This window comes from Microcaecilia unicolor, chromosome 2 (genome assembly GCF_901765095.1).
Source record: "Microcaecilia unicolor chromosome 2, aMicUni1.1, whole genome shotgun sequence".
NCBI classification, from domain to species: Eukaryota; Metazoa; Chordata; class Amphibia; order Gymnophiona; family Siphonopidae; genus Microcaecilia; species Microcaecilia unicolor.
In genome coordinates this window covers 404,001,661-404,017,092 of record NC_044032.1, presented here as the reverse complement: position 1 = coordinate 404,017,092, position 15,432 = coordinate 404,001,661, and the positions used below count along the sequence as shown (strand labels likewise).

The 15,432-nt window shown below is 39.2% G+C and overlaps 1 protein-coding gene across 2 annotated transcripts in view; it reads left to right on the top strand.

The window, feature by feature from the left end:
- G3BP2 (G3BP stress granule assembly factor 2) overlaps positions 1-7,459 on the top strand; it is a 111,395-nt gene extending 103,936 nt beyond the window's left edge. For both annotated transcript variants that reach the window (XM_030190657.1, XM_030190656.1), the window contains 2 exons: positions 1,771-1,889; positions 3,978-7,459. In XM_030190657.1, coding sequence (XP_030046517.1) covers positions 1,771-1,889; positions 3,978-4,244 — 386 coding nt within the window. In that variant the 3' untranslated portion in view covers positions 4,245-7,459. The remainder of the gene's footprint in view (positions 1-1,770; positions 1,890-3,977) is intronic.
- The last annotated feature ends 7,973 nt before the right edge of the window (positions 7,460-15,432 follow it).

Genomic DNA, 15,432 nt, shown 5'->3' with positions numbered 1-15,432 from the left:
TGTTAAACATTTCCAATCCATCAACCTTACAAAATGTGGGATATCCAAACATGCTGCATATAAACGACATAATATTATTCCAGATCCAAACTGTTTTACATTTTTCCCCCCTCCTTCCCCCTCCCAAGTAATGCATTCACCACTTTAAACATTACATAATAAGAACACTATATCCCAACCTGAATTGGTCAATAACTCCACAGATATAATGTATATGAGTCACTTCCCCCTCCCTTTCCCCCCCGTACTCTACCCTTCTATTCCTTAAATCCCCTCCCCCCCCCATCCTGCCTGTTGCCAGTCTCCCAGGGTAGTTTATTAAGCACATGGCTGCGTGCTCGGGGTGATATCATATTTAGGTATTTCCCCCAGATACGCAAGAAACACATTTGTCTTTTAGGGGTTAGTCTTGCTCCTCGTGCTTCCCATAGCATTAACTGGTGAAACTTATTCCTCCAATACCAGTAAGAGGGAGGTATGTCCATTATCCAATGATTAAGGACGCACTTTTTTCCCACCATGCATGCCTTACTCAGGAGTAATCGTTCTCCTTGTGTACCTATATTCCAATGTCCGGGTATACTCAGCAACATTCTCTCGAAAGTTAGGACTACCCGAGAGCCCAGCGCCTCTCCCATAAATGTGCCTAGTCTCCCCCAAAAGTTTTTGTGAATGCATACCTTTTTAATGAGACTTTAGATTTCATGCTAAGGGCTGCTAGAGTTACTTTGCTGTTTGGGACTGGGGAAATTGTCTTTTTGTGTATTTTCTGTTTCATGTTGTATACCAGTGTTTTCCAAGTTGGTCCTGGATTTACCCCCTTGCCAGTCAGTTTTTCAGGATATCTGCAATGAATATGCATGAAAGAGATTTGCATACAGTGGAGGCAGTATATACAAATCAATCTCTTGCACATTCATTGTGGTTTTCCTGAAAACCTGACTGGCAAGGGAGTACTCCAGGACCGACTTGGGAAACGGTTGTATACTCATTCTTTTTATGAATGTGATTTTTTTTTAATCTGCCTTGAACGCAAATTTGCTATATGGGCTACAAATTTTTCTTTTTATCATAGTTTCACATTTTAATATTAAATGCTACCACAGGAGTTTTCAGTAGCATTCTCCTTCCACTGATAATGGCAGATTTGATCCTGTTATGATCATGCTTGCCAATCAGTTCTACCATTCCCACTTGAGCCATGCCATGAATTTAGTAAGGACTAGAGCTAATGTGGGATCCCCACCACCAATGGCATTTATGGTGTCTAGATATTTCACTTTCCAAGCACGACCAGATGAGACAAACAACCAGATTTGTTAGCCTTTTTGATTTGTTAGCATTGTCGCCTGTGGCCAGAGTTAGGTTTTTGGTTGTTTCCCCCCCCCCCCCCCCCCCCCCCAAAAAAAAAAATGTTTTGTCAAAAGCAAATAAACCTTCCTGCTTCAGTCATTCAGTGTCTCACCCCCTTTGCCTTGCACCTCCACTGAGTTGTCACATGATCCAGTTGATCTGGCATGAAAAATGGGAGGGAGATGCTAGACATTATAGCTATTTTATTCCCAGTGATGTTGGCTGAAGCTAAAGAGAAATTTTTCTTTGTGGAGAGTTGCACTTTTGTCAGTTTACCAGAAGTAGGAGGCTGTGCTGATTTAAATGGACAGAAGTGGATCTACCTAGCTAATTACAATAATTCTTTTCAGAGAGGTTTTGAAAGTTTAGTATATCCTTGTTGTTGGTAGTACATTACATTTTTTTTTCTATCACCAGGTTATGGGAATGTAGTTGAACTTCGCATCAATACCAAAGGTGTAGGAGGAAAGCTGCCAAACTTTGGTTTTGTGGTTTTTGATGACTCTGAACCAGTTCAAAGGATTTTACTTGCCAAAGTAAGTATAGTGCTAGGTAAGGAAAGATTGATAAACTATTGCATAGTGTAAGATGGTGTTTCCTGACTTATCTTCCCATGAGATGAGACTCTGCCCATGGACAGGGATTCAAAACTGGATTATGAAGGAATTCAGATAAGTTTCAGACAGTGCAAATATTTTTACTTTTAGCCATGCTGATTTGGAAAAGCCACTGCTTTATCTGTAGGTATGAGCAATAAGGAGTGGATCTATTCTGTGGAATCTTGTCAGGTACTTGTCACCTAGATTGACCATTCTTAGAGGCACGATGCTGAGTTTAATGGATCTTTGGTCTGACTGAGCACAGCATGTATTAATGTTCTTATGACATCTTGTTAGAATATATTAAATCTTGGATAGTTTTGTTGCAGTTTTTCTTAAAAGAATATTAGCATAGTGGTAGCTGAATATGCCAGAACTTGTTTTTCATAGTTTTCCATCTGTAATACTATGTAATAGAAGAATGTTTGCGGTTGTTACAATTGAGTTCATGGTGCATCCTGAGTGAATATTGCCAGTCTTATTGTTTCCAAACAAGTGGAGAAAGCATGCAGAGCATTGCTCATGGAATTCTTTCCAACCTCTGTGCACATGTTTGTGCATATGTCTACATTTGCTTGTGTGTCTTTGGTGTTTTATCTGTCTGTGTGTATCTGAATACTTGTGTGGGCTTGTTCTGTCTCTGTGTGCTTGTGATGTGGGAGATAGTTTTGTGGAGTGTAATTTTTGGAAAGTGGGTGCAGTTGCAGGAGTCAGTTTAGTGTGCGGGGCAGTTTTGAGGGTGGGGACAATAGAGAACAAGGAAAGGCAATTTGAAAGGAGGAATTCCCTGTTTATTTTCACTGTATATGCATGTCAGTTCTGCAGAAGCAGGAACAGTAGAAATGCATTGGACTATTTTGGTTTTTTGGGAAGGAAGTGGTAAGAGGGGGATTATTTATTGTACTGGAACCCACTAATCCACTTTTGAACATGCCTCTTCACCATTGCCCCCCCTCCCCATGCCAAGTTTTATTCCATTCTGTTTAATTTTGGGGGAATGTTATCCCCAGATGGATGATGGACAGACATTTCTCATCCTTTTATGTCACAATTTCCAACTTTTATTAGGTTGGAAATCCTACTTTTTGGAGAATTAAAACTGCTTATCTGCAGAAAGTGTACATTTTTTTTTAAGTATTGTTTTATAGTGGAAGGTTATTAATATATACTAGCACATAATTTTGATAATTATAATTGGAGCAGTCCCTTTTTTTTGTTAGCTCTAGTTTCAGTACTTTCCACTAGGGGGATAAGTATGCAAAACATGGCTCATGCAAATCTTTCCAGCACCTGTGCATGTGTGTGTTGGGTTAGTTGGAGGAGTAGTTGTAGGTGGGAGAAGTTGCAGGTGGGGACAGCTTCCAACTGCCCTACAGTCTTGCAGAGTGGCTTTTGGGGCTGGGGCAGTTTGGGGGAAGAGTTAGGAGTAAAGAACAATGAGAGCTAATTTGAAAGGCGGAATTCCCTAATTCTTTTTACTGTCTGTAAGCTTCTTTACTACAGAAACTGAAACAACATCTCCCATAGAAATGCAGTGGGCCATCTTTTGCAAGGGGGGGGGGGGCTTATTTGTTTGGAACCTTGGCCAGTTTGTTTCAGTTTTGAACTTGATGTGTGTGTCTTTACCATTTTTTTACCAGTTTCCAAGTTCCATCCCATTCCATTAAATTAATGGGAGGCTACTGTGCCTCCAGATAGATGGAAGGACACATGGACAGATTTCTCAACCCTTTTTAAATAATTTTTTCCAACTTCTGTTGGGTTGGTGGTGGTAAAAAAAAAAAAAAAAAGAGCAAGGAAACCAATGTACACATTCACACGCAGCTAATCTTGAAGTGAGTAGCCAGAACTCTTAGTTAATGGCTAAACAGCTGAAACAGTGTTTGAAATTGTACCAGGATTATGGCTTTTCTGGATATTTAAAACAAATTGCAGTAGTATCAAGTACCACATTGTCTAAAACTGTTAAGTATTGTGAAATATTTTTGAGGTTTATCTTGTAAGACTGTTTTTGTCTTGCTACAGCCAATCATGTTTCGTGGTGAAGTGCGCCTTAATGTTGAAGAGAAGAAGACAAGAGCAGCTCGTGAGAGAGAGACCAGAGGTGGAGATGACCGCAGGGATATTCGACGCAATGATAGAGGTCCTGGGGGTCCCCGTGGAATAGTGGGTGGTGGAATGATGCGAGATCGTGATGGAAGAGGACCTCCACCCAGAGGTGGCATGGCACAGAAACTGGGCTCTGGAAGAGGAACAGGGCAGATGGAAGGCCGTTTCACAGGACGTCGCTGAGGGGGGGAAAAAAAGAGGCCACTGTGGTCTTAGCAGTGGTGCATTATTTGTCGTGTTTGCATTCTTGTTAATTTTTTTGGCTTTGGAATGTGACACAACCTTTTTTGATCATTTCTTTGATGTGAAAAGCATCCTTACTTTGGTTACAAGTTTAAATTGAGGTGAACACATTTTCCCTGGTTTCAGAACAGGATTCACTCCCTTAATTTATAAATCTAGACTTGAAGAATTAAGGTCTGAGAAATGACCATTATCTGAAACACTGCAAAAAAGACTACATGCCCGATTGAATCCAGGTCCTTTTAGACAAAACCCTCTGCTGCACATTTTGTATTAAAGTGTTAATGTTTCTGCATATTACTGTTGGGAACAAAAGTGTTGCAATTTGTGCAATTTGAGAATCTTGCCTTCTTTTTCCTTTCAGAACTCTTGGCTCAAACCCCCCTCCCCCACACACAAACTTGCGTTTATGCACTCATCTAAATGCACTAATTGGTACTCTGAACTCATTTACATTGACATCTGCAGTAAGAGGCAAGGGGTTAATAGAAAATTCTTTGCCCTCTTCCAGATGGAGAATAGCTCGCAAAATGATGCAGGCATCTGGTTTGCTTGCAGTGACTTATGGCACATACAGAAATCTTACCTACAGATATATTCCAGAAGAACCCAGATCTAGTTCTGAACTAAAAATATGATACAGAACATCAAGGGTGATGGTCCTGAGTACTAGGCAGTTTTGGTAGTCCTTATTTTCAGTTTCTCTACCTTCCCCTCTGCAATACAGGGATGACTGGCTGCTCAGCACACTGTTTTTCTTTTTTCCTTTAAGCTTTATTCAGTAAAAATTGTTCTTTATTTGTATTTGAGTTCTCTGGTAATGTGATACGCATGATGGTGCCTTCTATTAATACATCATTCCAGTCTTGCTGGTGATTTTTGTATAGTGAATGGGTTGCTGTGCTGCAAAGCCAAACTGTTAAAGAATCATTGAAAAAGATATATAAAAATTGCAGTATCGTTACATCAGTAAAAGTTGTTAGAATTTATGTATTCACCTTGATTCTAAGATAACAGCTCTATCAACTTTGTATTTATTCATGAAGGGAGAAGAGATGGCAAAAAGGGGCTAGTATGAGGAAGGCTTCTGAGCAGTAACTATTTTTGTATTTTTATTTGGCACAAATGCACATTTAGATGAAAGTGGCATCTCTCCAGTTCAAGACCTTGAAGTATTTTTTGCATTTTTATTAACTTTTACAGTACTTGAGCATAGGCTTCAAAGACGAGGGTACTGCAATTTTCAGAGAACAGCAGCTCCAAGTGTTTGCTTTTTCCAGTTTCTGAAACACATTTTTTTTAACTTCGTTTTGCACAGTTCTTAGAGAATCAGTGTGTGTCCCCTATATCTTGGGGTTTAACAGTAGAAGAGCTGTCTTCTTTTTTTTTTTTTTTTTTTTTTTTGTGTTTAATTTGCAGAGGTTTGCCATATCCGGATGAATGCCTTCCTGTAGAGGCTACTTTCCAGTTAAAATGAAAGTAATGTAGCAAGTACTGGACAACCCAGTGCAGTAGAGCTCAAGTTTTGAGCCATGTTGCATCACAAGGAACAAAAGTGACCATTTAAAGCTGCTGTAAGCATGGAAGATCTCCTTTTCCTGCAAGCAAAAATAGGCAAAAATGCACTTGGTATAGTAGCAAGTTGTTCCTGAATTATGCAACTATTGGCTGAACTTCTCATGAACTGGCAGATGTTGCACAAGTTTGATCTACTTGGCAAAATGAGATTTTGCATATTTTTTTTTTACTTGGTCTTCCTTGTTAAGTCTTGCACTATTTCATACATTTCTGAGACAGATTTTTCATAATTTTCCATATTGCCTTTTTTGTGAAAAAATTATTTTTACATTTTTCAGATCTGTTACTTGGAAGTATTGTACTTGAAGACCCTCCCACAAAATATAATCTTGGACTGGTTTCTAACCTTCATTCCACTTGCTCTTCAGAAAGCATTTTGCCAGCGGTTCTCCTGGTGTTTTTTTTTTGTTTTTTTTTTTTTCTTTTTGCTTTCTTCATTTTGCTGTTAACATTGCCATCTGAACTTTTATGGCAAATGGCACCAGGACTGATCACAAATTTAAATATAATAGCAAGTTAGAAGAGCTACAGAGTTGTTAAGCTTTTTGGCTTACCACTTATTTAATTGCCATGAATAAACATTGGAACATTATACAGAGAAGTTTACGTGGTGATTGTTCACCTATTTTACTATGGACTTTAAGTGTACTTGTCCCTGTCTTTCTTCTTTAGTAAATGTACCTCATAACACAAACCAACAGGTTTTGCCACCATTGTTAGTTGTTAATTTAATGGTGGTAGTCTATCATTGCAACCCTTTTGACACAATTGGCTTACCATCTTGGCTTTAGTAGGTATAGAGGACAATGGTTTACCATCTATATTGCTGTAATGTGTTAAGCATTATATGCTAGTAGAATCTAGTCACTTGTTGCGGGTGGAAAATATATTTTTTACTTTGAGTTTCCATTTTGAATGTGTTTGACTAAACATAAAATAATAAACTACTGATGTCTGCAGCATTTATCACTGTCCCTAATTCTCTTCATGAAATTCTGGTAGTCTTATGACACAATATGAACTCCTGCCACATGACAGTGTTTCTTTTATTTTTAATTGCTGCTTTAAAAATATGCAAAATATTCAAAGCCATTTGTTCTGAAATATAATTTACTTACCTTTTAATTGTTAATAGGAGCTTTTCTAACCAAATCAGTAAGGTTGGTGTAGTTGGAATGTTTGTCTTAAGATTGTGAAGGCATATCACAATGCCTTTAGTCAAAAAAAAATATATATTTTTTTTTAATTTTACTTGCTGTCAGTTTCTGGAATTTGCTGATGAATTGCTGCTTAAATACAGGAAAACTGTTTTAGCGACCAAATATCTTTTTGAGCTAATGTGGTAAGACTACACAGATGTCACATCATCTGGTAATTAGTAGAGTTGACAACACAATGGTGGTTTTGACATTTACAGATCTGTCAAAAAGGTTTGTTCAATGGTTTCAGAAAATAAGTATTTTGGACTTAAAAGGCAAAGAGAGGTTTTTTTTTTTGACCAATTTTGCAAACTAATTGGTCTCCTCAACTGATCTTGAGAATTTGGTTCTTAATAAAACTTATTTTGGATACCTGTATGTATTGAGTTTGTACTAACAAATTTTTCTGCATGTGTGACACTTCAGAGTGATTCAGAGTTCAAATAAGCAAACTTACGCCTATGTTTACTAAGGTGCGCTATGGGCATGTTAGCGTTTTTAACACGCATAAATGGTTTATGCGCGTTAGCTTTAAACGCACCCATAGAAATGTATAGGCGTGTTAGCATTTAACATGCCTTAAATTTAAGGGTGCATTAGAAACGCTAACGCTCCTTAATAAACATACCCCTTAGTTCTTTAAGCTTCTTTTTGTTTTTTTAAGATTAAAGCAAAAATCTGAATTTTTTTGTCAAATTATGTGAACACAATTTTAGGATTGAATTGGAAATTTTGACTTGAATCACTTGATTATAGTACAGTGAATAATGAGATGGGAAAATAGTCTTTAGGTATAGTTTAGTATGTATTCTGACCTCTTTAAGTTTTCTCAAGTTTAACCCTAATGTTGGAAACTCAGAAGCCATGATTTGTATTAAAAATGTGAGATTGATTCATTCAGAAGTTTGCAGTGTATTTTCAGATTCTTCCATTTAGTATAATTAGGAGTATGGCACTTCAAATCTATCCTCAGTATTAAGAATTATAGTTTGTAACCTTTAGTGCATTTTTTCAAGGAGAAAAGATGCCTTCAGGCAGAGCCAGCCTAAGGGTGCTTTTGTTAGCCGCTATGGTGTATACAGCTTTGTGATCTACAATAGTTTTAACTTAAAGGTGGCTACCTCAGAATCTGAGGGTCACAGGTCTGAGGCTAGCTGGTGAACCAATGAGGGGGGATTGTGAGGATTTGAGTGAGAAATGTAATGGGGTAGATAGGACATTTTTGGAAGGTAGGAAAAAAGATGCCAGTACTCCGTACCAGTGTGTACAGCTCGAAAAAGTCCTGCCTTGAACACAGAATTAATTTACACTTCAGTTTCCTATTTCTTAATTTGATTCTTTCCCACTCTGCCATTGTGATTCTTAGTTGTTCCCTTTAAGGTTAGTGAACACTGTACAAATGTTCTTTAGTGTCTTGTCCTTTGGTCATACTTTAAATGCATTAGGATTACTGCTAGTACTGATCTGGCAAACAGTGACATTCTGATATCTGTAGTTATTCAGAGGCAGATTGAGTTACAATGTCACATGGCCCCATACTACTACAAATCATTTCTATAGCGCTACCAGAGTTTATTTGGCCTCTTAAGATAATGCCTTTCTGTGAGACACACAACCAAGCAGCTTATATGCAGTAGACTATAAAATATGAAAGAAGCTAGCAGCTTGTGCCTCAGACCCAAGGCATTAGGGGCCATATACCTTAGAGCCCCATGAAAACTGTGGTAATAAGTAGGTTTTGAGGTGGACTTGAAGTGGAGTTTTAACACCTAGCCTCTTAAGCCACTAGATAAGGCACTCCTGAACAGAGGGGCAAAGTAACTCAAGGCAGTTTGCTAAATGATTTGTACAAGAGCTTAACTAAATGAGGAGGAAACCTTGAGTGGAAACTTTGTACTAAAACCTTATACTGAATTCTAAAACTTTAACTGGTCCTAGTTTTATTTAATGGCTTGATGCATTGGTAGCTCACTGGTTTCTCTTCAGTTCTGTGGATAATCCTTACTTTTTAAAAAGTTTTAGTGCTTTTATTTCATTATTATAAATTTGACAGCATTCTAAAGCTGCTAGTGATGACAAGTGGTCGTCTGGATTATTCCCCTTTCTCCAGGCAGGAGCCACTACACACAACGGTGCAGACTCTTTCATTGTTCTTAACATCTTCCAGCAATGGAGATTTTATCTTCACTTCCATCTTGCTCCTGCTTTTGTGTGTGGCAGAGGGAGGTTCTCAGTGGTACTGGAGTACTACAAGTAACATCAAGTAGTGTTCTTCATGGTGTCTGTTACAGATCCTTGGGGTTAAGAGTGACATGACTTTATTTGAAATCTTAAGGATGTAGCTGTGATCTGCTAAGACAAGACCAGACTAAGTGTTTCTGTTTGCAAAAGACACACAATCCTCTGAGTAGACCCCAAGACTCATCAGGAGATCTGTTGCCTGTTGGGCTCTTCTATTAACATAAGGTCTTGTGTGTGTGTGTGTTTATTTGAATTCACAATGTTGCCACAACTCTAAAACTTGAAAACAGAAAATACATTCCAGCAGTAGAATGACAGTGGCCAAAGTTTTGATAGACTGCATTGCCTTGAAGGTGAAGAGACTTGAACTGAACAGCCATGCGTTTGGAGTTCTACATATGCTCCACAGACCCTAATGCAGTCTATCGAAACTTTGGCCATTGTCGGCTGTGGAATAGTTGCAGAAGGTTTCTCAGCACTGTGTTTCTTTGATGAAAGTTTGTGTTGATAAAGAAATTTTGGAGGTTTTTTAGCCTATGATGACAGAACTCCTTTACTATGTAGGCAGCATTGCCCAGTTAGTCTGTGTGAGGCCTTTTCCTCCTCCTTTTTGTATAAAAATTTAAAGATTAAGGGCCCTGTTTACTAAGCAGCATTATGGATGCATTAACATTTTTAGCGCGTGTTAGCATGTGCGCTAAATGTAGGTGCACTAAAAACACTAATGCACCTTAGTAAATCGGGCCCTAAGTTTTGATATGCAACTTAAGAACTCACTGTTAGATGATTTGTTGCTTTATTGGTTTTTGAGATGACTGAAATCCTCTTTTTTTTTCATCCCTTTATTTTGTAGTGAATTTTTGTAACTATTAAATTTGAATATGTAATGATTTTCTTTTGTTTACATATGACAATGTATTATAAACTAACCCCATTTATTAAGAAAAGGGGGGGGAGGGCAAGAGAAGGAAAGTTGGAAGTCACTATCTGAATAAAATCCAAATAATAAGTAATTTCTTAATAGAGTAGCAAAATTAAAGCTTCTACAAAGACTTTTCACTTCAATTAGCAAGTGTATTATCCATTATAGGAGATGAAATGTCAATCGAGGCCAGTTGAGACCTGGTTTCAACAACATTCTTCAAAGGAATTGGATCCACAACCATAAGTTTTTACCCTGAAACGTAGAAATACAGTTACATGAATATTGTAGGAAAAAGGTCTCTCCAATGGCTGCCAATTAAGGTCTAAGGACCAAAAAGGCCTTCCTCTTAAGTAGTATTCCCCCTAGGAAATGAGTCCAAACATGGTTGGGATCTAAGGTAAAGGTAACAATGAGAGTAACTAGATAACTAGCCTTGGAATTCTCTAAGTCACTCAAATTTAGACAAGCAACTTCCCTTTCTCCCTCTCTTCCACTTCCCCCCCCCCCCCCCCAAAAAAAAAAAAAAAAAATCTTCATTAGGGCCAGAATGACCAACATCGTAAGCTCACATAATGGGTGTCATAACATCCCTATACATCTTTATTCAGCATTTCCAATGGTGGTAGCCTGGATTTAGGGAAATTTAAGAAACAGAGGCTTAAACACCTCATAGTTCTCCATCCTTTCCAACTTCCTCCAAGTTAACATATTATCATAGCATTTTACATGTTTGCAGATCAGACTGTTGGGGGGGGGGGGGGGGGGGGGGGTTGTATCCTTCGATCTAACATCTTGCCTTGATAGAAATTCAGTATGAGAGCATGCCTGGGCTTGACAAGATTGTGGACCTTCCAATAACATAATTTTTCCACCACAGTCTACTTAAGGGCTCCAAGTGCTAACCAATCTCCTTCATAGGAATATCACCTGCTCAAGTTGCCCCTCCAGCATTTGTATATAGCTCCACTCCCATCAGGAATAGACTCAGCCCAAACAGCAGCTTGTTCATCCAAACCCTTTGTTGAAGGGGAATCTCATCTCACAGGGAGCAAAGCGCAATGTTGAGCACCACTGCCTTCGAGAATCCTCGTGATGTTACTACATTTCTCAGCCACTGTTGCCTGCCCTCCCGGCTCTGAGGGATGTCGTATATGGACCAGGGTTCAGTGAGATTTCTAATGCCAGAAAGGATCCTTCCTCACCTAGCCCTGCACCTCTTGTTCATTCCTTGCTTACCATTGTGCGAGTTATTCCAGGGTCTGCTGGACAAATTTTGAAGGTAATACTGCAGATGGACAAAAGCATATTTTCCCTTTATATTTCACCATGCTCTTCCCACAGTCTTTGAGTAGATCACCGTGGAGCTCCCTGCTATACATCTGCTCAGTCAGCCATCTTGCCCTAGTGGGACATTCTTCATCTGGTTTCTCCTCAGAGGCCTGTCTGATATGGGTGGCCTTATAACATAGCCCTGTGAGTCATCAAAACACACAAGCCCCTCCACAGCAAGGTATGATGTCCCTTCAGAGGGGTAAGATCTTGTAATTTTACACGGAATGAAGCTACAATGTAAAATTAAAACAAATCGGAGAAAATGTTTCTTCCCTCAATGTGTAATTAAACTCTGGACTTCTTTGCCAGAGAATGTGGTAAAGGCAGTTAGCTTAGCGGAGTTTAAAAAAAAAGGTTTGAACGGCTTCCTAAAGAAAAAGTCCATAGACCATTATTAAATGGACTTGGGGAAAACCCACTATTTCTGTGATAAACAGTATAGAATGTTTTGTACTTTTTTGGGGTCTTGCCAGGTATTTGTGACCTGGATTGGCCACTGTTGGAAATAGGATGCTGGGCTTGATGAACCTTTGGTCTTTCCCAGTATGGCAATACTTATGTACATGTATAGTGTTTGAAACAATTTAAGTCGGAACCAAGCCAGTAAATATAACTGCCCTTTGGGACTCAAATGTGCTCATGGCCGCAGATGTCTTCCAATGTGATTGTTATAGCTAGGGTTATACATATAAAGGAAGTGATACCACTTATTGCTGCAGGTGCCATGGTGCGTGGACTAGCTTAGATCTCTCTGTTGCTCATTGCCTGTAACAGCATCCTTATCTGTTACAATGTTCTAGTTGAGATTACATTGTGGGTCACTATTCATGCACTTACAAGTACATAAGTTCACTATCTCAACACATCACTTGTAATTAAAATTCATGGGGTTTCTGCTGGATATGACATTACTTTTTATGCTAAGATGAGCCTTGGTTTAAGATACGGTAGTCTTTGCAGGGAAAATGTTTCTTAAATCAAGTTATCCCTGCTATGAATGCTGTATCTGGCAGTAGCTGTGTGAGGCGCTCTGGTTCAGATAGGCCAGTGAACTGAAATCATAGTGGTTGTGCACCTGCACACAGTAACTTATGATTGAGTAGCTATGCTTATGCTATAGGTCTTCCCTTGTGACTGTTATCATCCTTCAGATTTCATTCAGGCTCATACAATCTGCTTTGAGCGTCTGTTTAGGAAATTTGAATCCAGGAACCAAAAAACTTTATATCAGCCACCTTAGAACACTGTTGTAGCTGGTCATTAAATACTTCCTACCCATTCTGTTTTTTAGGATGATACTACATATGGAAGAGATTTATGTGCATTTCATTGTGGATATTTTAAAACCCCACTTGAGTTTTAAGGCTGATAAAAAAAAAAAAACTTTTGTACCTTCACAATATCTGATTCAGAATAGCTGAAAGGTCTAGAAGTGAGCATTGGCCTTGGGTTTAACTTTGATCTTTATTAGCCTTGCAAACACAGTGGTATTTCTGTCAAACACTTGCAGGAGGTCACTATAGCTAAGTTAGGGGAAAAACAATCTAAACTGGAAGACGCTCTAGGTAAATTTGTATGCAGAACTAAAAAGCAGGGTAGAGGCCGAAGACTGTAGGCAGTGATGGGCCTAACTTCTCAGCTATGAGTTGAAACTGTCGATTTAGCTTGAACAGCTCCAGCGTGAGCAGCAACCTGCTGTTTTTGTTACTAGACCATGCTGTGCTCAACTTTTTCTTTGCAGATGGTCCGGCAGCCAAAACGGCGCCCATTCAGTCAACTATCGTCACTTGACACAACATCACTGCTGCCAAACTAGAAAGCATCCAGTGAAGGACAACACAAATGAAGGCAGGCTAAACCACTTAGTGCTCTGAAAAGGGGGCTTTGTCAGAAATTGGTAAAATGGTGTAGTTATGGAACAAGTTAATTTGGATCAGCTGTGCACTTTCTCATAGTCCTACAACTAGGGGCCACTCCATGACACGGCCTTCACCCGCCACCAGCGTGTTGCTGTAAAGGTTTGTAATAAAACAGCTAGCAATGCTAATTAGGTTTCTAATCCAGGAAGAAATAGGAACCCTGATGGTCAAGATATTGTCAGTGTTCTGGTGCAATAAGAATTGGGATTTTCATTGTCCTTTACTGTGACAACTTGCCTTCTCTGCTAGGAATGCTGTAGGATGGATATAGTTTTTTTTTTTTTGGGGGGGGGGGGGGGGTCCCTGAACTAAAGCACTGTTTTATCATTAATAAGGTAAACTGCTGAAAAAGTGTTGAGTTTCTCAGATACTGAATCTGCCTCTCTTGAGCCTTCCTACCTGCTTAGGAGTGCAGTAGTCCATAAGGAACATTTCCATATGAATTCTGTTTTGGTGTAAAAGTCCTGCTGCTTGTTTCCTGTCATCTTATTCCTGCCCCTTGTTTTCCACCTCATCAACAACGTTAGCAGTGCTCTAACATTTTCTTTATCTCTCTAAGATTTTTGGTCAACTTCAGTTTTTCAGGTGGTGCACAAAGAAACATACTACTTCCAGTTGCCTGCATTGGGTTATAGCATTAGCAGCTTGAGTTATAACAGAATGTATACACACAAGACTTTTGCTGTTAGTCTATGATCAATTTCATAGATGCAGTGGCAACTTGTAAAAACGTACTAATTAAGTCATGCTGCACATCAAAGCTCAGAGGACTGCAGTTTCATTAACTGCAAATGTAATGGCGGTGTCATTCTTGTTACCTCAGCTATTGCCAACTACTGAAAGCAAAGCAACACACAAGTGATTCCAATCCACATTCTGCTGAAGCCAATCTTTGCTAAAATACCTGTATCAAGGGAAAGGTCATATGTATTTCAAAAGTAAGTGACGGAATAAGGAATGATGGTGTCTAGATTATGTCTACTGTTAAAAAACTCAAAATGACCACTACAATAAAGAGCAAGAAGAAGCTTTAAATTCAGTCATCACCTTATCTAGACCAAATTTCATAATGGAAGACATTAAAGGGCTCCATTTGTTTAGTATTCATCCTGCACCTGTTTTGTTGGGAACATGCATATTACATTAACATCAAATGGGATCATGATTTAAAAAAATTCATGTCTCATCTATTGGCTGTAGCTCAAGTTGACTTATATGAAGAGCTTATAATCGAATCTTTTCAGGGAATCTTTTAGTATGTTTGTGTTTTATATATCCAGTACCTCAAAAATTCAAATGCTTACAGGCACAAGGAGATGTAGACCAGTGTTTCTCTACTTTTTTCAAGTCAAGTACCCCCCCCAGGTCGAACAACTTTCAACTGAGTAAGCTTGTGCTCTGATTAGCAGAGATTTTGAAATGGATATTTTATTATTAAGCAATTAACTATCTTGGCAACATAATGTAACAAATTCAGATCCTTGAAACTAGCCTACAGAACAAGGTGGTGTGATTTGCTTACAAATTAAGGCTCCCTTGACTAAGCAGCAGTAAACCCAACATGGGCTTACTGCTCGCTATACAGGAAGTAACACAGCCTGGTGGTATTTCCCACCCCTAGTGTGCTGTTATTTCTGGTGCTACAAACTTTTTTTATTTTTGTAGTGCTGGAGTGTACCTGGCAGTAATTGGGCAGTGTCATGCTGCCAGGTTGGCGCAGGAGCCCTTACTGCCACCTCAATGGCGGGAAGGGCTCCCCCCCCCCCCCCCCCGAAATGGCCTTGTGGCCATTTCCTGTAGGAAAGTGAGACTTCCCATTTAGCAACTGTGGTAAAAGGGGGGCCTCAGTGAATGTGAAAAACGTGCCTACGCAGGCCCCCTTTTGCCGCAGCTTGGTAAAAGGGGCCCTGAGTAAAAAATGAACAATGAGCTTT